Below are 23368 nucleotides of genomic sequence, written 5' to 3' on the forward strand. Positions count from 1 at the left end.
TTTTGCTAGTAACCTCTTGTCCTACCCTCCTTCCTATGAAAACCTTCTTTTGTACAATTCCTGGAGCTCCCTCTATTTGCTAAATGGGATGCTTTCTGATTCATGCATTGATTAATAAAGCCAATTATGATACAAGCTGGCCAGGTTTGAGGACCCAGAAGGGGTCCCACAGGGCCAGTCAAGAGGGTCCTTGGCTTGGCATAGGACAGAAATCAAACACAAGCAGAGAGAAAGTAAGAGCAGAGTTTACTGAAGACATAGAGAGAGTGCAGATACAGACAGATGTCTGGGATACTCAGAAAGGAAAGGAGAGAAGTCTCATCTTTGCTTGGGGTCTGGGGTTTTTATTAAACAATTATGGTCTGGTGCATGTGTCCTCTCAGGCATCCAAGAACTGGTCAAAACAAGGACAGGAACCAGGAGTTCATCATAAGTCACTTATTCCCTGGAGCCAGGGGGCCTTGGCATCGAGATATCCAGCACCAGCGGTCTGCAATACACGCATGTGGCCTCGCCTGGTTATTCTCACCGGGTTGCTCCCTAGATGTTATCTATTGTGCTGGAAGCCTCCAAAGAAATTAACTCCTGTCCCTTACAAGAAGGACATACACTAAGGCATGTGAATGATAGGGGTGCCTGTCCTAGCAAGAATAGAAGAAGGAAAAGGAGGGGAAAAAAAGGTTGTTGTTTTTTTTTAAGGGGGTCCCTTCCGTTTCCCTGTCTTAATGAGATCTTGTAATTTACTCAGTTGAATTTTTTCTTCAATAATGGAGAGTGAGTAACAAGAAGAGACTGCGTATAGCTCTAAGATACATAGAAATGAATCAGAAGGATGTCAGTCAACTAATATCGGACACATATTGTAAATCGTGTGTTTTTTTAAGTATTTTTAAAAGATGATTCATCCCCCACTGAAGTGAGCTTGTTTTAACAGAGGGTTTTCACCTCACCTTGTCAAATTATAAAATTATATCATTCTTAAGAAATTTCATAGGGGCGCCTGGGTGGCTCAGTCAGTTGAGCGTCTGCCTTCCACTCAGGTCATGATCCCAGGGTCCTCAAATTGAGCCCCGCATCGGGGCTCCCTGCTCGGCGGGGGGCCTGCTTCTCTCTCGGCCTCTGCCTGCCTCTCCCCTTGCTTGTGCGCACGCGCTCTCTCTCTGTCAAATAAATAAATAAAATCTTTAAAAAAAAAAGTAATCTCATAAACAGGGTGATGTAGGAAAGACATTAGGCTTCAAAGCTGATGGCCAAGAAAGAATTCTTGAGGCATCTTTGGGGCAAAAAGGTGGTTTTATTAAAGCAGAGGGGCAGGACCCCTGGGCAGAAAGAGCTGCACCGGGGTCATGAGCAGGGGCCCATGACATACTTTCAAGTTGGGAGGGCGTTAGGGATAGGGTAAGTCTCTAAGGAATTTTGGAAGCAAGCCCCCTTGAGGGGCTAGCTATGGTTGGGAAAAGGACTGATAAAACCTCAGTCATGAAACCCTTCAGGTGTGTATCAGTGGGCCATATGCTTAGCGGGTGATTGCCAACATTTATCTTGGAAGGGGTAGAGATAAACGAACTTTCCAAAGGAATTTTTATAGGTTAAAGTAGACTTACAGAGTCCTGGGGGTTGGGCTAATGTTGCCTTTTGCCCTCAGCAAAGTATCATCAACAGAGAGGCAGTTGAGTCCTAGAGGAATGTCACTCTGCCTGTTTAGGACTTGTCAGTGGGCTGTAGGTAGTGAGGAAATTTAATATTTTTTCTTCTGCCTTTGTTTCCCACATCACGGGGCGCCTGGCTGGCTCGGTCAGTGGAGCAGGGGACTCTTGATCTTGGGGTCCTGAGTTCGAGCCCCCCTTTATGTAATTTTGTTTTTAAACTTGTCATTTTTGAGAGAAATTATTTGATTTTTACTTTTTTTCGTAATCTCTACGCCCAACAGGGGACTCAAACCCAAAACCCCAAGATTAAAAGTCCCCTGCTCTTCCGACTGAGCCAGCCAGGTGCCCCTCAAGAAATTTTTTAAAGAAAACGTGTTTACATCTGAAAATGACTAATGTGTACATGTTGTTTGTTTTTAAGAGGAAGGCTGTGGAAGAACGGATGAGAGTCAAGGGCCAGACTTCTGGCTGCAGTAACCCCCAGTCCCCGGTAAGAGTTTTAGGTAAAATCCTATGCTGCCACACTATCACTGAGCACTGAGCATCAAGCACGAATCTCATGCCCTTCTCTCGCTCTTTTTAAGTTTATTTATTTATTTTTTTACACCTTTTTGCACTTCTAGTGGGGAAAGTTGCATCGGGTTTTTTTGCAGACCATGACCCCCAGTCTTTGCGGTTACTCCAGCCTCCTTGGGCAAAAATGAGGCAGAAAATCTTGCAGGGGGCTGGCACCGAGACCCTGATTGTTCCTGTTAAGCTCGTGTGTCTCCCTGTTGTCTGACCGCACACATCCACTTGCTCCCTGCTTAGCTCATAGACAGATATAAATGTAAATGTTGTATTAATCAAATGTACGGGTATATGTCATAAATATCTCAGTATTGCCTACATTTTGAAATCCCGAACCTAAGAGTTTCACATGTAACCTTGAGCTATTACTCAAAACAAAACACACATCCTTTCTTCTTGTAGTTCTTGGCCTGCTGAATCTTTGAAAGGCCTAAGAGAGATATATAGCGACCTAGTCTCACTCAACTTGGCCAATCTAATGAGTCTCTGTCACTCTAAGAGAATTTTCCTAGCCTTGTCCTCCTGAGACCAGGGTCATTTTTTTTAAGATTGTATTTATTTATTTATTTATTTATTTGAGAGAGAGGGAGAGTGAGAGAGCACAAGCAGGGGGCAGGGGAGCAGCAGAGGGAGAGGGAGAAGCAAGCTCCTTACTGAGTAGGGAGCCTGATATGGGGCTCGATCCCAGGACTCTGGGATCATGACCTGAACCGAAGGCAGAGGCTTAACTGACTGAGCCACCCAGGCGCCCCACCAGGGTCATGTTGAATTGCATTCCAGGAACAAAGAAGTCCAGCTGGTAGAAATGTACCATGTCTACTTGTTGAATATGTAACCTGGTCTCCAAAATTATTAACAGGACCTACTAACTTGAATTCCTATCTTGGAATATATTAGTATCTTTATAACCTCCCCATTTCTACACTGTACCGAGTAGAGTTTACAAATCTCAGTCAAATGGGGGCGCCTGGGTGGCACAGCGGTTGAGCGTCTGCCTTCGGCTCAGGGCGTGATCCCGGCGTTATGGGATCAAGCCCCACATCAGGCTCTTCCGCTATGAGCCTGCTTCTTCCTCTCCCACTCCCCCTGCTTGTGTTCCCTCTCTCGCTGGCTGTCTCTATCTCTGTTGAATAAATAAATAAAATCTTTAAAACAAAAACAAAAACAAACAAAAAAATAAATCTCAGTCAAATGACAGGAAACTAAACATCTGACATTAGAATGAGTTTGGTAATTCAGTTGATAATGACATTTTCCCCTTAACTACTGGGGGGGGGGTCGGGAATAACGCATCTCACTTGATACTCAATCAACCTAAAATATACTGAGATTCCAAAAATGAACATAAAACACAAGACACAGAATCAATAATCAAAAATAGAAGAAACATTCTTTGGCAGGGTGAGGAGCTAATTGGAGAAATAGATAGAGATCATAGAGTCCCATCATGAGCAGAAGTAATACAAAAACACTGCCTTCTGAAAAAATGTCTAAAACATAACAAAAGGGAAGGCATTGTGGAAGTTCCTAAATAAGAAAAGAGGACCACAAGAGAGGAATACAGATAATAGTAGTCTGTGGAATTCCATTGAAAAAATAAAAACTATGCTATGGACACCAAGAAGCAAAGGATATTTGATCCTTTTTACATATATTCTATTCCTTTTTTTTTTTAGATTTTATTTATTTGACAGATAGAGACAGCCAGCGAGAGAGGGAACACAAGCAGGGGGAGTGGGAGAGGAAGAAGCAGGCTCCCATCAGAGGAGCCTGATGTGGGGCTCGATCCCAGAGCACCGGGATCACGCCCTGAGCCGAAGGCAGACACTCAACCGCTGCGCCACCCAGGCGACCCTACATATATTTTATTCTTATGTGAAGAGAACAGAGAGACATTTTTAGATCATTAATATTTATTTAAGTGATATTTCTGAGGGCCCTTGATGAGGCAAGCACTATGCTAAGTGCAGTGTGTGTACTGTGGTGAAGAAAATAGACATGGGCCTGAATTTAAAAATCCTCTCCCCACATACTTTGCTTGTGATAATTATAGAGTATATGTCAACTATTGAGCTGTAAATCTGTGAAGAAAGGCTTGAAGGAGGATGTTGCCTATTTATCACAAGTGATAACCAGTAACGTCAATATCCATGTGCCTTACAAATGAGGAATGAATACTTCCCAAACTAGCTCAGAGGGGTGTATTTGAACTAAGAAGAGAAAATCTTTCTATCGCAGCAGTTAATTACCCTCAGTAAGAGCCCATCATAACCAGGAACATTGCACATTTGGCATCAAGACTATGGCTTGGGACCTCTTTTGTACCCTGCACCAGTGGATCAAGTGAGGAAAAATCATTTCTCTAATCTGGGAAAGATAATAAAAGACAAATATCAAAGATGAAAGGGTAGTGCAGGCCATCATCCGATGCCTCTAGACAGCTATGAAGATGCACTCCTCGGGTCTCCTGCCATGGGGATCATAACTGACCGATGGCCCCAAATGCCACACTGGATCTGCTACTCTTCCTGTGGGCTGCCCTCAAACAATCAGTGTGGCAGGGACACTAAGTCAGACCCATTTCTGCCAGATGCAGGACGCCTCTCACCATGACCTTGGGCTCAATGATTCTCCATCAGCCTGGCTGAAACTCTTTCAGAACTGTGCATATCCAACCTGTTTTTCTTCCCTCCCTCTTTTACAGAGTGCACTCTTACGGTTCTTCCTGCCTCCTCTGACTTCCTCTCCTTTCCCCCCTCACAGGAATTTCTCCCAATAAATCTCTTACAAATCTAATCCCATCTTAATGTCCGCTCCACTGAGAACCTAAAAAAACACACATGTCCACAAAACAGATTAAAACTGCAACCCACGAGGGCATCTGGGTGGCTCAGTCGGTTAAGCGTCTGCCTTCAGCTCAGGTCATGATCCCAGGGGCCTGGGATCCAGTCCCACATTGGGTTCCCTGCTTCACAGGGAGTCGGCTTCTCCCTCTGCTCCTCCCCCCACTTGTTCTCTCTCAAATAAATAAATAAATAAAATCTTAAAAAAAAAACCTGCAACCCATGATTTCAAAAGAAAATAATCCAAGACATGAAAGAACAACATGCATCAAAATTAGAAAAATTTCAGGAAAAAAGATGACATATTCAGAAAAAGTTACAAATAAAAGTAAAAATTGGGACTACTGGGTGGCTCAGTCAGTTAAGGGTCTGCCTTTGGCCCAGGTCGTGATCCCAGGGTCCTGGGATCAGGCCCCGAGTCAGACTCCCTGCTTGGTGGGGAGCCTGTGCTTCTTCCTTTCCCTCTGCCCCTCCCCCTTTGCCCCTCCTCCACTTCCCCTCTCCCTTTGCCCCTCCTCCTGCAGTGGTTTCTCTTTCTCTCTCAAATAAATAAAATCTTTTAAAAAAAAGTAAAAGTCACTTAAAAGATAAAGACTAATCCAGAAGACAACAAATGCAAATAAACACAACAAATAATGCCTTAATAGAAAATTTGTTTAAAAGGGAAAACTTTATACAAAGACATGAAAGGTAAAAAATGGCACTGCTTGGGATCTTTGACGACAGAATCTCTTTAATTTCCAAAAAAAACTTATTTCAGTTGCTTCATACCTTCGTTGTTGAGAGTTTCTCTAAACCTAATTATTAGCCATTTCCCTTTTTCATGAACTTGTGGAGAAAACCAGTTGGTCATCATTCATCCCTAACCAAATTATCCAAACCTTCCTCAGAGAATTTTTTTTTCCATTTACTTATTTTGGGGATAGGAGGTGGGGGCTATTTCTTTTTAATGTTGCCTAGCTTCTCCACACTTATATATTTTTTAATGTAATTCAAAGTTACTAATACCATTCCAATCAAGGTATGAAACCAGCATTAATATAGCAGAATTCATGAATTAGTTATGAAATGGGCTCATCTATGCTTTGGGGGGATTGCGACTTGGTCAAATGATTAGACTCAGGTCCTCAACCTAGTCTACCCTGTTAAGCTTTTCCAAGCATGGAGACAAAGAGTGGTCAGTTTATCAACGCCATCAACAAATATTGGTTAAGCATTTTCAATCAATAAAGAACTGTGTTCACTGTTTTAGATGTCTTAAGGACATCCTCAACCCATGAGGAGGGTGGTGTGGAGGTTTTCGTTTTGTTTTGTTTTTACGAACAATACTTTGGATTAAGAACAAAGACACATAAAATTTAGGTGTAAGTCGGCTTTTGAGAAATTGCGTTACTGAAGGAAGGGAACAATCCCAATTACGTCAATGTCAGAATAAAAGAAGACACATCTATGTTGATAGTTCAACATGAAAAACAGGCGGGACATTTAGAAGTAACATCAAGTTCTTCTGCTTCTTACTTCTAAGTCTCCAGTGGTCAGTCTGACTTAGCCCCAAATATCCCCACTTTCAAGTCTGTCTTGGAAATAAGACATGAAATTATAATAAAAATTAAAAGGTGATTATGTCTTTTCAAGTTTCCAAAATACATATGGTAACACATATGATAATAATAACGTATTGAGAGTTTACTTGGGCCAGACATTATTATCTCATTAAACCTCTCATTCTAGTAACCCTGTGAGGTAGCAACTATTACTATCTTGCTTTCCTAGAATTCAAATTCAGACTGCCAGATTCCAGATGGCAAGCATTTTATCCCTATGTTCTGTTACCTTCCTATGACAAAAAATAATATAGCCAATTCATGTTAGAGCTAACCTACAGTGACAGGGATCTTTTATTTTGCTAATACTTGAGCCAACAATTTAAAGTAAAAGCGAAGTTGAGATGCTGCATAGCTCAGTCGTTAAGCGTCGGCCTTCGGCTCAGGTCATGATCCCAGGGTCCTGGGATCAAGTCCCACAATGGGCTCCCTACTCAGCGGGGAGCCTCTTCTCCCTCTGCCTGCCGCTCCCCCTGCTTGTGCTTGCTCTCTCGCTCTCTCTGACAAATAAATAAATAAAATCCTAAAGTAAAAGTGAAGTGTCACAAGAGATGAGGCTAAGTGTGTCAGTGTGAATTAAAGTGAGGGGGGAAAAAAGGTGACCCCCAAAAGGAAGGAGAGCAGTGACTATAGAATTTACAACACCTGTCTTAAGCAACCGTCAAGACTCCTTCCAGAGCCTTCAGATTATAAAGCCAAAGTCTCCTCTATTAGAATCAAAGTTTACTGACCTAAATGCAAACCAGACATTTAACTCCCTGACGGATATAATTTCCCATATTTTACCCCATAATTATTATATTTGGACTCTTGCAGTTGCAGCAAAGGCAATACTTTCACCCATCCAGTCAGCAGATATCAAAACGTTAAGATAGTCCATAGTTGACTAATATGTTTGCTGACAGAATCAAGAGGGCACACAGCACAGTGAGTTCATTTTCATGCTGCCTGTTAGTCGAACACTTCAGGACGTTTAGCATATTGCTTCCAAACGCCAACAATATCCGGTAGAACATATGTTTAAAGGTGAAGCTCAGACTTAGACTACCCAGGTTTATTTTTTTATTTTTATTTTTGCAAAGATTTTATTTATTTATTTGCTTGCTTGTTTGTTTATTCATTTATTGAGGGCACGTGAGGGGGGGAGAGGCAGAGTGGGAGGGAAGAGAGAGAATCTCAAGCCGACTCCTCGCTGGGCGGGGAGCCCAATCTCACAACCCTGAGATGATGACGTGAGCTGAAATCAAGAGTCCGTCCCTCAACCGACTGAGCCACCATGGGGCCCCTAAACTAACCAGGTTTGAATCTAATTGTCATCTAACAAGCTTTGTGATCTTGGGCGTGATATTTAACCATCTGAATACTCACTTTCTTTAACTGCAAAATGGGGTTAACAGAATGTATCTCACAGATAGCAGGAACTAAATGAGGTAATAATATGTATATGTGCTTGCCAAAATATCGTGTACCTAATTTTCTGTTAGCTATTTATCTAAGAGGACAGTTGAAGATGGAGAATAATTTTTTTAAACCATAAATCTATAAACTATTAATTTCTCTTATCTTGGGTTAGCTAAATTTGGGTTTTTCTTACCTTTCCCTTACTGAATTCTCCCGTTCTTACACGGGAGAAAAATCCCAAGACTTCAGAGTTAACCAGAGAGAAAAGCAAGGAACACAGGTAGTTAATACATCCAGAAATAGTCTTCTCCCGTCTATGGTGCTTCTCCATTGCGCCCAGGCAAGGGCCCGTCCCCGCCCCTCGACTTCTGGACGCGGAGACCAGCCTCGAGGGCACCCGTCTTCGGCAGGCTACTGAGGACCGAGAGCCTGATCCCACCCAAGTACCGTTACCTTCCGAGGTGATTTACATATCAGTTGTTTATTGGCTACTAGAAGCACTCGCTCTTCTCATTGGCTGACACTGCTCCGTGCGGGTCACAGGCCTCATCATTTCCGTTTCCGCTGGCCTCCGGTGCCATGGCGACCGCGAGGGGATTGAGGCATCTGCTGACATCTAGCAGGTGGCGCCGCCGCGGTGGAGAAGCTCCCCCGTCCCGCGTGAGTGTCTGCTTTCCCTGCTCTCGGAGAGACTCTCGATCTCAGGAATAGCTCCCCTCCGAGGAAGAGCGCACTCGGCAGCCCCTTCCTCAGCGAACGCCAGAGCTTTCCCTTCTGCCCCGCAATCAGCTTTTCTTTCCCTGCCTTCAGGCGCTCGCCGCCGTCGTGCCGGGCGTATCCCAGGTCGATAACAATTCCGATTTTCTGGGGAAGAAGCCCCATCGCCAGCACCCCGGCATCTTGCGGCTGCCATGCGTAGAGGTGCCGCAAGCACTGGCTGCCGCTGCGCAGTTCCTGCTGCTCGGTGAGTAACGGTGGGAAGAGGAAGCCCGAGAAGCAGCGGACTGGGTCTGCGTTAAATGATACCGCCTTTCATCTCTGGCCCATAGAGTACTCGATGCCCAATGTGGAGAAGAAGGTGCAAGCACTGACCAATTATCTGTGGAGCCGGCGTTTACCTGTAGAGCCGGAGGAGTTGCGAAGACGGGCTGTACATCTTGAGGAAAAATTCTTGGAAAACCCAGGTAGCGTCTAAGAATAAGGAGTAGGCCAAATTGAAATATCGATGGGAAATTAAAAGCAAGAAATAATTTTACAGATCTGTTTGAGCATCTATCTCAAATACATACTGCGGTTTCTTGTTTGACTTTCTGGCCAGAGCTGCTTGTTACAGTGATGCCTTGTTAAAAGAAGACAGTTTCCGGGGTTGCTTTTGGGCCTTTGGTAAAGGTCCAGCGAGGTACTTCAGTATCCTGTCAAAATCTAGGTCTTGGTTTTTTTCCTCCAAATCCACTGGATTAGAACGGTCTAAGTTTTGATTCAAGTGGAATAAAATCCCTCTATGGCTCCCTCTCCAGTACTGAAACACTCTTCAGGGATAGGAGAATGAGTATAATTAATTCATCGCGTTATTTTCATGAGTGTGAGCTCCTTAATATTATAGACCTGCCTTTTATTCATCTGGTATTCCCTGCACTTCCCCCACACATCCTGGTTCCTAGTCAGTGCTCAGTAGATAAAATAGTACTGAACTGAACACAATCCTGAGACTTAAGATTTTCAAGCCCCTTTCTTCCCTCTAGGAACATTGGAGATGTCACAGTCTGAAGTTTGGGGGAACTGAAGAAAATCCACAAAATATTGTCCTTATCCTGTCCTTTTAAATCTTTGAGACACTTCCCTTTAAAAGAGAGCAAAACCTGTGGGATGGGTCTGGTCTTGTTAAATAAACTGCTGTTGGAGGCAAAATACTATCTGATACATTCTGGTGATGACGGCGGTGGTTGCTGTTAATTCTTACCAGCAATTTTTCTCTAGGTTTCACTTCTTTCTTAAGCTTTGAGATTTTGCCTATGATGGGAGTTGCGGAGGAATGGGCAAGCAGCATATTCAGATATTGGATCTGAGCCCTGTTCTTCCTAGGTCCTCACTCTCAGTTCTTGTTCTCACCACAGACTTACTTCAGGTGGAGGAGAAACTTCGTGAAGCAGTGCTGCGAGCCCTACGCAAAACTACATACCATTGGCAAGAACTGAGGTAAGGGGCTAGAAGGGCTGCAAAAGAAAAAAAAAATCTTGTCTCTAGGAAGACTGGGGAAGTACTATTACACCGTTCGTGTTTGAAAAGCCTACTTGGTTTGTAACTCAGGACTCTTCTCTTTTAAGAAGTGAAAGTACTGAGCTGGAAGAGCCCTTTCCAATGATTTCATTCCTAAAAATCTAGAAGGTTAACTATGGGATGGAGGTTATTTCCTGGTGGGTATGACTCTGGTTTTTCTGGCAGCTACAATGAGAGCCTGAGCCTGGTGTATATGGCAGCAAGACTGGATGGTGGCTTTGCAGCAGTCTCCAGGGCGTTCCACGAGGTGAAAGCCCCTCAACTTCCAACTTTTTACCATCAGTTCCCTTATTCATAAAGTAGTCTCCTGGGGTATGGTTCTTGGGACATTGCATGTGCTTTTTTTTTTTTTTTTTTTTTTTTTAAGAGGCTCTCTTTATCCCCTGAAAGGGTTTCATGACCCAAGAAAGGTTTAAAATCACTGTTTTAGGAGGTTCCCATTCTATATTTACATTGAATCTCAAAAAAACAGTCACATCTCATCTGCCCTGTCATGGTTCCCTAATTCCTTGGGGCCCTAAATAAGGGTGTACTTACCCCACTGTGGGGCATTACATATTTCTTCAGATCCGGGCTCGAGTTCCAGAGTTCCAGCCCCAAACCTTAATGGACTTTGGCTCGGGTACTGGTTCTGTCACTTGGTAAGTATCATTCTGTCTCTGTCAATTCTAGCTCTAGAGAGCCACATGTATAACACTCCAAGAGACTACGGAACCAGAGGGAGAATAGGAAAATTGGGAACTAGAATGTTTCTTCTCTCAGATTAGGTAAGGCATAAGAAAGTATATGGATTAGGGCCAGAACTTAAAGAAACTTCAAGTGAAAAAAGACCCATGTTTAGAAAGATAAACAAGGAAAGGAATTTAGTCTAGGGCATATCACCAAGATTTTTTTTTTACCTACAAATAGTTTCTCTGAGTAAATGAAATAAGAAAATAACACTGTTAGTTTTTCTAACTATTTTAAGATAATACTCTGTTTCCCAGGGGTGGGGTTGGAGGCAGAGGGATCTCTTGTAGGGATGACTAGTTGTCATGAGAAATGGTGATTTATATTTTGCCATCTTAGGGCTGCTCATAGTGCTTGGGGCCAGAGCCTACGCGAATATATGTGTGTGGACAGCTCAGCTGCTATGTTGGTTTTGGCAGAAAAGCTACTGAAAGGTGAGGATAAAGGATAAGGAAGGGCTTCTTCAAAGTTGAAGGAGTTAAGCAGAGAACTAGAAAGAATGTTTTATTGGGGATTTGAGGAGGGCTAACAGTTAGACGAGTCTGATTTCTTTCCAGTGTTATGGTCAAGCAGAGGGTGGTGGAGGCCTTTGCTGGATGGTGGGTGGGTTGGGTAAGATAAACAGGATAGGCAACCCAGTGTTTCCCTGCCCTTTGTTTTTGTTTTTTTTTTAAGATTTTATTTACTTGAGAGAGAGAACATGAGTCGGGGGGAAGAGCAGAGGGAGAAGCTGACTCCCCACTGAGCAGTGAGCCCAACCAGGGAGCCTGACCCAGGGCCCAGGGCCCAATCCCAGGACCCTGGATCATGACTTGAGTCAAAGACCGGCGCTTAAGCATCTGATCCACCCCGGTGCCCCACCTGGTGGTTTTCTTTAGCCTTTGGACCATATTTCTTCCCGAGCTAGCACTTCGGTTTATACCTGTACGCTCATAGTTGCCACTCCTCTGCTTCACCCCACAGGTGGTTCAGAATCTGGGGAGCCTTATGTTCCAGGTGTCTTCTTCAGACAGTTTCTACCTGTATCACCCAAGGCAAGTGACAATGTTTAAAGTGTGTTAAATGTGGAATTTGGCAGATGGAAAACTGTGGCTTCAACTTTGCAACCCAGCCTTGAGTGTTAGACAATAAAAGAGAACAGAAAAAATGTAAGGGGATAGAACTTGGTTATACTCTTGGAAGGGGGGCCAAGGGGAATGTCAGGTCTGTCACGTTCCTTGTCTTGGTCCTCAGGTACAGTTCGATGTGGTAGTGTCCGCCTTCTCCCTAAGCGAGCTTCCCAGCAAGGCCGACCGCACTGAGCTAGTCCAGACCCTGTGGCGCAAGACAAGTCATTTCCTGGTGAGTTGAAATCCTTTTTCCCTTCAAGTTGTAAAGCAGCGTCATGGGTTTCATGTATTTCCTTCTCTCCCTTGGAACTTGTGTTCATTCTTGACCATTTGTCTCACGCGTAGATCCCTTTGTCCCTCTTTTAGGCTCTCCATTCCCATCTTATGTGGGGATGGCCCTTTCCTTTAGGGCCTCTACTCCATCTGTGAATGTTCTGACAGAGCTGCTAGCGTTTATATTTTCATGTAATTCAGGGCTTATGCTTATTTTCCTTTTTTGTGAACAGATATTGGTAGAGAATGGAACAAAAGCTGGGCACTGCCTTCTCATGGATGCCAGGGACTTGGTCCTCAAGGTAAGATTCTTTCTCCTTCCTTCACCCCTGCCCAACCATCTGTCACCAGTCCCTGCTACTCCCTTAAGAACTGAAGAGACTCTGTCATACAAATGGTAGGGGTGACTCTCAGGATATTAGGCATATAAAGTCTTTATGATATAGGGTAGTGATTAGTAAACTAGGACCTGTGGCTCAAATCTGGCCTGCCACCTGTTTTTATATGTGCCGTGCTTATTGGTGTGTCTCTTTTCTATGGCTGCTTTTTTTTTTTTTTAAGATTTTATTTATTTGTCAGAGAGCGAGCACAAGCATGGTGAAGGGCAGGCAGAGGGAGAATCAAGCTCCCTGCTGAGCAAGGAGCGTGATGCAGGATTCGATCCCAGGATCCCGGGATCGTGACCTGAGCCAAAGGCATACTATAAACAGCAGAGCTGAATAGTTGGGATGGAAACAGGTTTTGCCTGCTCTCTGGGCCTTTAAAAAAGAAAAAGTGTGCCAACCCCTGATCCAGGGCATTGCTAAGCCGAGAACCTTATCTTTTGGGGACAGTATGAGCCAATGTATAATCATAAATTTAACTGTCCTGGAGTGGGATCTTTTTGAGAGTAGAGGTTGCTGACAAGGGAGAGCACCATACTATGCGCCAAGTTCCTGCTTTTCTCCTACTGCAGAGAGAAAGTTCTTTGTTTGGAGTATTAGAGAAGCAGCCAGCTTAAGTTAAGGAGCCTAGTTAATAATTACCAGAATTGAATGTTAAAGGAGTCGTCAGTTTACTGAGTGCAGAGTTTGAGTTATGAGAATAGACCCCTCATACGTAGCTTAATTTTTTTGATTTCAGGGAAAAGAGAAGTCACCTTTGGACCCTCGACCTGGCTTTGTCTTTGCCCCAGTGAGTATTACTTCTACCTTTCCCAGCATGCAAAGATGTGAACTCTGCTGTGGCCAGGAACAGTGAGAGGAAAGCTAAGCCACCCTCTACTATTTTGTGTCCCTATCTACTTTCTCTCTTAGTTGTTCCCCTGGCACTCCCGACCTCCAGCTCCTATGCTCCCATTGCCCTAGCCCTTCTTAACTCTATCACTCCTCGTTTTTCAGTTGTATGGTTTTGTGGTTCTTTGGTCTTGTGTGTTCACAGTGTCCACATGAACTTCCTTGTCCCCAGTTGACCGCGTCTAAGCCCCTGGCCTGTAGCTTTTCTCAGGCTTACCACTGCATCCCCTTCAGCTGGGTATGTATCCTGAGAATGTTATGGCAGAGAGAAAATAGCCTGGGGGAACAGGATGATAAAGAGTCAGAGGTGGGGGGGCGCCTGGGTGGCACAGCGGTTAGGCGTCTGTCTTCGGCTCAGGGCGTGATCCCGGCATTATGGGATCGAGCCCCACATCAGGCTCCTCCACTATGAGCCTGCTTCTTCCTCTCCCACTCCCCCTGCTTGTGTTCCCTCTCTCGCTGGCTGTCTCTATCTCTGTCAAATAAATAAAATCTTTAAAAAAAAAAAAAAAAAAAAAAGAGTCAGAGGTGGGAAGAGTTGGAGAAGTCAGAGAAGAGCCTGGAGGTTTTCCGGCTGGAGTGTGCATGGCTTATAGAATATTAAAAGGGCTGTAGGGATGGGAGGGGAGGTCACAATTTTTTTCCCATCTCTTTTTTCTCCAAATATTCTCTATATCCTTATCTTAGAACAAGAAGAAGCAAAAAGAGGAAAAGTTCTCGATGGTAATTCTTGCCCGGGGGTCTCCAGAGGAGGCTAACCGCTGGCCCCGTATCACTCAGCCTATCCTTAAACGGCCACGCCATGTGCATTGTCACCTGTGCTGTCCCGATGGGCATATACAGCATGCCGTGATCACAGCCCGCCAGCATGGCAGGTATAAAGGGTGTGACCAAAATTAGGGAGAGGTGGCAAGAACCTGCAGCCCACGCTGACCTCTCTTTTCCCTAGGGATTTGTATCGCTGTGCCCGTGTCAGCTCCTGGGGAGATCTCTTACCTGTGATCACGCCTTCAGAGTCAGAACTTCCTCCGTCCCTTCCTGAAGACCCCCCTGGGAATTGACAAGGAGTCGTAACAAGTATTTTCTTATTTAGGCCTGCCAAGGCTGAAGCTCCCTGGTATCCAGGGTGGGAGTGCTGGTAGCCCTGTGTATCTGTTTGTTTGAGGCTTTAATAATAATAAAAAGTTTCCAAAGAGTAGAAATGGATCTCGTGATTCTTAAAAGGTACAAAGATCAGTTGTCATGTCCTATGCTGTAACAGAGAGAATCCTCAGATATTCAGTGCCTATCTCCCCACACAGATCTTTTTTTTTTTTTAGATTTTTTTTTTTTTTAATTTATTCGACAGAGATAGAGACAGCCAGTGAGAGAGGGAACACAAGCAGGGGGAGTAAGAGAGGAAGAAGCAGGCTCATTGCAGAGGAGCCCGATGTGGGGCTCGATCCCATAACGCTGGGATCACGCCCTGAGCCGAAGGCAGCCTCCTAACCGCTGTGCCACCCAGGCGCCCCTCCCCACACAGATCTTAAACTCACCTTCTCCTATAATAATGCTGCTGCTTCTACCAGAGACCAGGACTTCCCAGGGAAGTAATCCAGGGCAGTAGGGAAAGCTGCCCCCAGTCCCTGAGCACTGGCTTAGCAGGTGTCACGGTTGTTAGGTGGGCCACCTAAATAGGGGAACCAGGCAGCCTAGCCTGTTTTTCTCCCTCCTTTCCTTCTGTCTTCCTCAGGGTTCATCAGCTCCCCCGGAATTTGCCTGATACATTTTCCTCAAGAGTCGATCCCCATCAAGACTGAATTTTCCGTCTCCACCCCTGCAGCTCCAGGCAGGAGCCTTCAGTTTGCTTGGTTCGTTTCTCAGTTTTTCCCTGGGCCTCACTGTTTCAGAGCTAGAGAACCTTTCTTTGTCTTAAAATTCTCAGGCTCTCTCCCAGTACACACGGTCCTGACTTAACCGTGGCTTGATTTTCAAATTTTCAACTCTAAGGTGATGTGGAAGTGAGGCCCATTCAGTAGAAGCCAGACCTTGAGTTTTGAACTTGGATCTTTTCTCAGGTCGGCAGTGTGCAGTATGACAGTCTCTCGTGATGCCAGGGCAGCCGCAGCTGTCGTGAGGGTAAACGGCTGGTACACTTACAGCCGTTCTGGTTTTCACTTCCAGGACAGATGTGGTAAATTACATTAGACTTCAACACTATTATAAAACAGACTTTGGTTAGATGATTTTGCCCAGCCCGTGGGCTAATGTAAGTGTTCCGAGCATATTTAAAGCTAGTCGAAGCTAGGATTGATAGCTTAGGTGTATTAAATGCATTTCAACCTAGGAGGTTTTTAATTTAGGATGGAACCATTGGGACATCACCCCCTCAAAAGTTGAGGAAGATCTGTATATATCCAGAAACAGGCACAGTCAAAAGTTGGAACAGCATCAATATTGTAATACTAGAAATCTCAAGTCCCCACTAGAAATTGCCATGCCTGGAACTGTTCCTCTGGGGTTACAGGAGAGGGAGGCCCCTCATCTACTAGTTTTCACAGAGTGGCGGGTGGCAGCACTACCTCTCAGCCCCACCTCCTACCCAAAGGTGGCCCCAAATCCCCTCTGAAAAGGTAGGGTTCAGATATCAGCCTAACAACCTATGAGACATGGGTGGGTAGGGTATGGGAGTCTTAGATCAGATGTCTTGAATGAGGCAGGACCAGGTGTCCCCGTACAAAACAGCTGGGGAGAACCTACATAGACTCCCATTTCAGATTAGACCAGTGCCAGGCACGGACGAAGACTGTCCACAGCATTTGGATTAGTCATGGCAGCGAAGAGGAGAGGACACACAGCGCAGGCTGTGCCTGGCAGGGAGTCTGGAGTTTCTGGTTTCCCAGTTCTGGAAGGCGTGAGCCAGGGGAGGGGCCTCCTCGTAGGGGGAGGGCGGGAATCTGGGGCAGGGCCCCAGTCAGCTATGCAAGGCTGTGCAAGCAGAGGCAACACAGAACAGGAGGAGGATCCCAATGGCCTCCTGGAACTCAGGAGAGTAGATACTCCAGCTTTGACCACCTACTTCCACACTCCTGCTCCAAAGATCGTAACTCGCATTTGCTATTCTGAGGCCTCTGCTTTTCCTGGATCCCAAGGATGGAACCACTACTAGGAGTGAAAATTGGCTGCCTGTTTGCCCTGCTGGTTCTCACCCTGGTCTGTGGCCTTATTCCCATCTGCTTCAAGTGGTTCCAGATTGATGCCGCTACAGGTACAGCCCTGCCGCCCCGGCCCCAGAACCTCCACCTAACTGTGGCGCTATCACCTGTCCTGACGCCTTGCTCGGAGGCTCTCACCACCCCTGAGCTGGGGATATCGGGTGCTACCTGTTTGCTCTTCTGTCACCTCTCCTATCTCATCGCCCACTGGATCGTGACTCCTCCTTTGTTTAGGTCGTCACCGCCGGGTCCTCAGCCTCCTGGGCTGCGCCTCTGCTGGTGTTTTCCTGGGAGCGGGGCTCATGCACATGACCGCTGAAGCCCTGGAGGGAATCGACTCCGAGATCCAGAAGTTTAAGATGCAGGTGAGCCGCAGAAATGGTGAGCGGCGGGGCTGTGAGGCCAGAGTGATGAGGCAGGAAATGACAGAGCCAAGGGCAAGGGCGGAAGGACAGGGAAGAGGACAGCTCTTTGGTGGCGTAGTGAAAACTGGTCACGCTGGGCTTCAAGGAGAGTGATGGAGCTGAAGGAGCAGGACAGGAAGCTGGGCGGCTCTATCACCAACCTGATTTCTGCTTTTCTCTCCCAGAACAGGACAGAAAAGGAGGGAAATGCGTCTGATGATGCTGGTTCAGCTCAGGTAAGTATCTCCCCCCTGTCCCTCCCTGGGGGGGGAGACCCAGAGTCTCCTTTCACTGCCAGACCCTTTGAGGTAGGAGTCGGTGAGGAAACCAGGAATCCCCCTGCTCCTCAGCTCAGACAGCTCAGAGGAAAGGAGGAGCCCACCCAATCCTTTTGGGTTTGTGGAACCCCAGAAAAAGCTGTGCTTTACTCTTTCATTCTTTCTCTGGCCCTTTGACATGCCTCACATTCTTTTCCCATATTTCTAACCCTGTCACTCTGGTGTCCCTTAGTCCCTCAGGGATTCTTCTTGTTGCTGTCCATACCTGCTCTTGGCTTCAATCCCCTGCCCTTCTTTATGCCCAATATGCTGCATCAGTCCGGAAGCATCTGATAAAGATGGGAATAAGGCTACAGACCAGAGTGAGAGGCAGCAGGGCAAACAGGCGGCCAGTTCTTACTAATTGGACACAGTCCCACGTTTCCCATTCTCTTCAGTCCCCCACTCCCGTGGCCACCCAGTGTGCTCGCTTCTCTTCCCTTCCCACCTCACAGCCCCTCTTTCTGTTCCTAGATGGAGTATCCCTACGGAGAGCTCATCATCTCCCTGGGCTTCTTCTTTGTCTTCTTTTTGGAGTCGCTGGCATTGCAGTGTTGTCCTGGTGCTGCTGGAGAATCCCCAGTGCAGGAGGAGTGGAGTGGGACTCATGTCCTTGAACTCCACAGCCATGGATCTCCACCCTTACCCTCCAAGCGTCCCCTTCGGGCCCTTGTCCTCTTGCTGTCACTCTCCTTTCACTCAGTGTTTGAAGGGCTGGCCGTGGGGCTGCAGCCAACAGTAGCAACTGCCGTGCAGCTCTGTCTTGCCGTGCTGGCTCACAAGGGGCTCGTAGTGTTTGGGGTGGGGCTGCGGCTGGTGCAGATAGGCACTGGATCACGATGGGCCACATTGTCCATTCTGTCATTAGCTCTCATGTCCCCCATGGGCCTAGTCCTGGGCCTGGCTGTGACCCGAGGGGACTCTAAAGGGGGGCAGGGCTTAGCCCAGGCTGTGTTAGAAGGTGTGGCAGCTGGCACCTTTCTGTATGTCACCTTCCTAGAAATTCTGCCCCGGGAGCTAGCTGGCCCTGAGGCCCCTCTGGCCAAATGGGGCTGTGTAGCCACTGGTTTTGCCTTCATGGCCTTTATTGCCTTGTGGGCCTGAGAGATTCCTGATTTTTCTGATAGACCTATCTAGGATGGCTTTCCTACCCTCGGGAGACACTTCCCAAATGGCTTTGGCCCTCCCCTGAGACTACGTGACATTCACTAGGCATCATCCTCATGAACCGGACCACAGCTTTCTCCTGCATGAGATCCATTTCTCTTCCAGGACTGAGAAAAGGACGTCTAGGTGGAGTGCCTATAAATTGGAGAATTGATGGGAAGACCATCACTCTAGATTTGACTCTTGTCCCGTCTGTGCTACTGTGTGTAATAAAATGTCCATTTTACCGTCCACCTTCAGCCAGGCTTCATTTCTCCAGCTTGCCCAGGAGCTGCCTGGTACAGGAAGTGGTGGAGTGGGGAGTGGAAAGGCTGCATATGGGATATTGTATTTTCTTCTAGAATCCAGGCCCCTAGCCATTCTGTCAGTTGCAGGCCATGCCCTCCACACGTGGGAGCATTGCCGAAATTCCAACAGCCTACTCCTGCCTTGCCCACAGGTGTTGAGAAACTGAGCCAGACTTGCCAGCATTTAGAGAGAAGAAGGGTAAAAACAGAAACCACGGGATCCAGATTTTTTCCTACGCTAACCACACCCACCCCACTCCCAGTCCCTATTATCAGCCAACCACAGTGTGTACAGCAGACTCTTGAGATCAGGCTAAATAGAGCCTCCCTCCATCTGGTTCCTGTTTTTCACACTGAGCCCTGTGTAGCCTCGAGGATGCTGTGGCTCTTCTTTGAGCCTCTGCCTCCATCCAGCTGCCTGGTGCTGAGGGATTAAGAAGCAGTGTGTTTGGAGAGGGAGAGAGGCGCCAGATAAAGGCCTAGGGTGATTACTGGGCTTTGCCACAACTTAGGGGCTTTCCTTCTGCCCGCTCTCCCTGCCCTCTGCCTCCGGCCCCTCCCCGCCAGGCCATCTGTCTTTCAGTGTGAGTAACCCCTACGGTGTGTTGCTTCTCTTAAAAACTACTAAAGACAAACACAAAGCTGATTATCTGGCTGTTGCCCAGCCCCCCGACCCATGACATGGAGGAGTATCTCAGACTTAGTGGAGAAGGAGGGAGAGAAGGTGTGCCCCGCGAGCTCAATCGCTCTCCCCACTTTGCCCCTCCTGACACTCTCAGTGCGGAAGCCCAAGTCGCCTTCACCTGGACAAGGCCTCCTGAGTGTCCTTCTTGTCACAGTCGTCTCCTGTCCATCCCATTCCCCTCCCCAAAAACTAAGATGCACAAACCGCCTCACAAGCCCGGCGGATGCGCCCAGGCTTGAGTGAGAAGGCAAGCTTTAGGCAAAACTAAATAAAAATATCTGATACAGGAAACAGGTTCCCTGAAGCACCATCCTATTTTGTTTTCCCTTCAGCATGAAGTCATGGGATACATTCTCCCCACAGCGCCTCGTACGTGTGATAATGGTAGCGTCTCCGCACAGAGCACCTGCCTCGTGCCAGGCCCTGCGGTCTCGCCGGCACACACGCCACCCGGCCCTCCCAACCCCGCCAGGTAGATACTAGCCCTCTTGAGAGCCCTGGGAAGCACGCGCACAAAAGGTAAATAACGATCGCAGAGCTAGCTGGGCTGCAAACCCACGCTTCTCTGATCTTAAGGAAAGCTCAAATATGCGATTCTCTCCTCCCTTACCTTTACCTCCCCATCTTCTGTGTCAGGGGCTCCGAAGAAAGCGGGGAGCACGTTGGAGAACTGAGGCAAGCTGCATAGAGGGAGTCTACAGGGAGGTGTGGGCAGGGTTTGGACAGAGCCCCAGACGGTGGAGCGATACCCGGGGGGCTGGGCGGGGCCCGCCAGTAAGAGCCTGGCCCCTGGTGGAGGGAGACAGCCAGCCCACAGGGCCTCGAGCCGGAGGAGCCAGAGGAGTACCCTCCCTCTGCTTCTGCTCTGTTGGCCAGCTCCAGGGTCTCCTGTTGGGTGCCCTAACCGAAGCCAAAGGACAGAACCGTCTGACAGTGCATGGCGGATAGCTCAGCGTCGTGAGGCGGGTCAAGAAATCCGGACGGGCAGATCCAGCACGCCGTCCACTCTCTGCTGCTTTCCACTCAACTGGTCTTGCCAGGACTTTGGAAGGAGGAACTAGAAGGGACACAAGGATACGGACATTAGCTATTTTAGGTGCAGAGGGTTTGGAGGACTACAGAAAGGAGACTTGAGGAGAAGGCTACCAGACTCGGGCTCTTCGCGTGTTTCTGGGTCACCGATGCTATCAGCATCTGAGGGCAATGAGCAGAGGTTGGGAGATTCCAAGCATGGGTGAGTCACGCCCTTTTTGCCTCCTCCTACCCTGGGAGCCCTTACATTCGCCTTCAGCCCCCTCTGCTTTCAGCCATCAGTGCTTTCTCTCCTTCTCATGAGCAAGCACTTCCTTTCCTTTTCCCAAGACCTTACGAACCCGAACAGGAACCCTCTTTAGTTCAAACTGTATCATAGCAAGAGCTGGAATAAAGCGAGAGAATGGCTCCTTAGAACATCAGGATCGGAAAAAGAAACCATCAGAGCATTTTCCAAAGCTCTGAATCCCCAGCCAGGAGTCGGAGAGGGCTGTAAGGGCGCAGAGGAATGTGACTTCAAGGGAGCCTGCAGCGAGGAAGGATGGAACGAGAATGGGCATGAGAGCCATGGACAGGAGCGAGAGCTGAAGTAGTAGGCCAAGGATCTGGAAGCCAGAGTCAGGAGCGAACCCGTACTCACTCAGCCTTGAGAGATAGGTCGTAACTGAAAACATTTAGAATCATAAGAGTTGAAAAAAATATGAGGAAAGATGCAGGTTAGGAAAAAGGATAAGAGAAGAAGCTAGTTGGAATAGTCACAAGAGAATTTACGTGGAACAGTTTTTAAGTGCCCTGAACCGCTGTGCCCGTTCCCCATCCCTTATTCTCCACCCCCACATGTGTATTTTTTATATATTTAAATAGAAGAAAAACAAATGGAAGAATGAGACCTCCAACCATCCTCTCACCTAGAACCAGCTTTCCATTCTTGCACCAATAAATGGTTCCCAGAAGTAACACTTTGGAGCTCCCCACCTTTCCTTCCCCTACAAGCCGAGGCTTGGGTTTTTACAGTTCAGAGGAGATGGGACATAGCATCAAAGAGAATAGAGGCTGATATCCTGGGGCAGGGTGAGAGGTCAGCCAAAGACCAGCACCTATGAACAAGAGGCACCCAGGACCAAACCCCAGAGCTCCAGGTGCTTCACCCCCAAAGGACAGTTTTCCAATGTCTTGCCTCCCTCATAGGAAACAGTGCCCTGGCTCCTGGCTTTGGGTGATAGAGTACAAAGAACAGTTGCCAGAATTGGAGTGGGTTGGTATGTGTGCGTGTGAGTGTGCCAACTGGCCAGACACCCTCATATTCCCAGCCCCTGCACCTCAGGGAGGAGCCCGTGGCCACTAGCAAAGGTGAAGCAAAAGGGGTGCAGACAGAGGTGACACCCCCAGGCCCCAGTCTGCAGGGATGCTTAAAGGGGCCAGTTGTTGATGATTTTTTTATTTCAGTGTTGTTCAGAATTACTATCTTTAGATGTATTGAATGTCAAATACAGAATGCATTCTACTTTTACTATGTATTTATCCAGTTGGGGGAACATTCTAACGTGGGTAAGGAGAGAGGGTGCAAACAACATGATTGCTCTGGGCACCATTTACCCTCACCACACCCCTGGCCTCTAGTCAGAACTGATTCTCACTTTCCTGTTAGTCCCCAACTCTCTAGAAAGGTGGCATCTCCCACTCGTGGCATTGCCCTTAAGTATGTAAAGGAGTGCCCTTAAATGTTAACATCTACCCCTTCTGCTGCAGTTTCGCCATTTTGTGTGTACCTTCAGAGAATCACTCTTTAAAATCTCTTCATGAGTTCCAGAATTTTCAAGCTAACCCCACCAGGCTCTCATCACCATATTCTTCTAGTTCTATTCTCCTTCCCAGTGAACGCTGTGTTAGCTCTCTTGGGCTTCTGTCCCTGAAGTCAGGAAAACACATCCCTTGAGAATGAGAATAAGAGAGAAACAGGAGTCCTAAGCCTGAAGCAGAGACAAAAAGTAGGGAGTCTGTGGTTCTGCTTCTATGAAGTCTGCTCACCTCTTCTGAGCTCTGATCTTGAGAACAGGCGGGAGCCCCAGACCACTCCCTCCCTATGTAGCTACTACTTAGAATCACAAGGAACGCTGAGAGATACAGGAAGGGGAGTGGGACCTAGAGAAAGTTAGGAAGAACCACGCCAACCACAGGAGGGCACTGCATCCCCATGGGCTAGCCTGGAATGTCTGGGACCAACACAGCAAAGAGGTCAGGCAAGGACAGCAAACCCCCTCTGCCTTGCTCCCCCCAGAGAGCATCTCTCCCCCTTCCCAACTCTTGGGTTCCTTGTGCGGACACATCTATAGGAGAGAGACACACACAGTCACCGCCCACTTCACACACCAACTTCTGACAGATACACACACACACTCACACATGTGCACATATCATCTCCCTCTTCTGAAGATTCCCTTGCTGACAGTGTTATCTGTGTAGGCGAATGTGCTGAGAAGACCTGCCTTCCCTTCCGCAATGCACAACACCACCTCTGTTTGGTTTTGTTTTTTTAAGTAGGCTCCACACCCA

The 23368-nt window shown here is 47.1% G+C and overlaps 2 protein-coding genes across 9 annotated transcripts; both read left to right on the top strand.

Moving 5' to 3' along the window:
• Positions 1 to 8618: 8618 nt before the first annotated feature.
• Positions 8619 to 15560, top strand: METTL17 (methyltransferase like 17). Of its 3 annotated transcripts, XM_026489957.4 has the most exons (15): positions 8619 to 8727; positions 8878 to 9031; positions 9117 to 9251; positions 10182 to 10263; positions 10510 to 10591; positions 10912 to 10985; positions 11413 to 11507; positions 12037 to 12107; positions 12307 to 12414; positions 12689 to 12757; positions 13578 to 13628; positions 13875 to 13967; positions 14417 to 14604; positions 14679 to 14806; positions 15462 to 15560. In XM_026489957.4, the coding sequence occupies exons 1-14, from the start codon at positions 8647 to 8649 to the stop codon at positions 14788 to 14790; spliced, it is 1395 nt and encodes a 464-aa protein (XP_026345742.1). In that variant the 5' UTR covers positions 8619 to 8646; the 3' UTR covers positions 14791 to 14806; positions 15462 to 15560. The 3 variants fall into 3 exon arrangements, with proteins under 3 accessions (XP_026345742.1, XP_057162420.1, XP_048073541.1); XM_057306437.1 differs by lacking the exon at positions 13875 to 13967; XM_048217584.2 differs by lacking the exon at positions 15462 to 15560 and having other exon boundaries at positions 14679 to 14931.
• On the top strand, positions 15498 to 20546 carry SLC39A2 (solute carrier family 39 member 2). 6 transcript variants are annotated; one of them, XM_044380582.3, is made up of 6 exons: positions 15822 to 15902; positions 16861 to 16976; positions 17158 to 17288; positions 17513 to 17563; positions 20147 to 20255; positions 20420 to 20546. In XM_044380582.3, the coding sequence occupies exons 1-6, from the start codon at positions 15898 to 15900 to the stop codon at positions 20455 to 20457; spliced, it is 450 nt and encodes a 149-aa protein (XP_044236517.2). In that variant the 5' UTR covers positions 15822 to 15897; the 3' UTR covers positions 20458 to 20546. The 6 variants fall into 6 exon arrangements, with proteins under 6 accessions (XP_026345749.1, XP_044236517.2, XP_044236522.1 ...); XM_026489964.4 differs by lacking the exons at positions 15822 to 15902; positions 20147 to 20255; positions 20420 to 20546 and adding exons at positions 15498 to 15579; positions 18119 to 19042; XM_044380587.2 differs by lacking the exon at positions 20420 to 20546 and having other exon boundaries at positions 17518 to 17563; positions 20147 to 20231.
• The last annotated feature ends 2822 nt before the right edge of the window (positions 20547 to 23368 follow it).

Source organism: Ursus arctos, unplaced genomic scaffold (genome assembly GCF_023065955.2).
Source record: "Ursus arctos isolate Adak ecotype North America unplaced genomic scaffold, UrsArc2.0 scaffold_37, whole genome shotgun sequence".
Lineage (NCBI taxonomy): Eukaryota > Metazoa > Chordata > Mammalia > Carnivora > Ursidae > Ursus > Ursus arctos.

Excerpts from the sequence above, each read along its gene's own strand:
- METTL17 (XM_026489957.4), top strand. The coding sequence starts at position 8,647 with ATGGCGACCGCGAGGGGATTGAGGCATCTGCTGACATCTAGCAGGTGG. Across the intron at positions 10,592-10,911 it reads TCTCCAGGGCGTTCCACGAG|ATCCGGGCTCGAGTTCCAGA; the intron begins GTGAAAGCCCCT and ends ATATTTCTTCAG. Across the intron at positions 10,986-11,412 it reads GGTACTGGTTCTGTCACTTG|GGCTGCTCATAGTGCTTGGG; the intron begins GTAAGTATCATT and ends TTGCCATCTTAG.
- SLC39A2 (XM_026489963.4), top strand. Across the intron at positions 16,977-17,157 it reads CCAGATTGATGCCGCTACAG|GTCGTCACCGCCGGGTCCTC; the intron begins GTACAGCCCTGC and ends TCCTTTGTTTAG. Across the intron at positions 17,289-17,512 it reads TCCAGAAGTTTAAGATGCAG|AACAGGACAGAAAAGGAGGG; the intron begins GTGAGCCGCAGA and ends TTTCTCTCCCAG.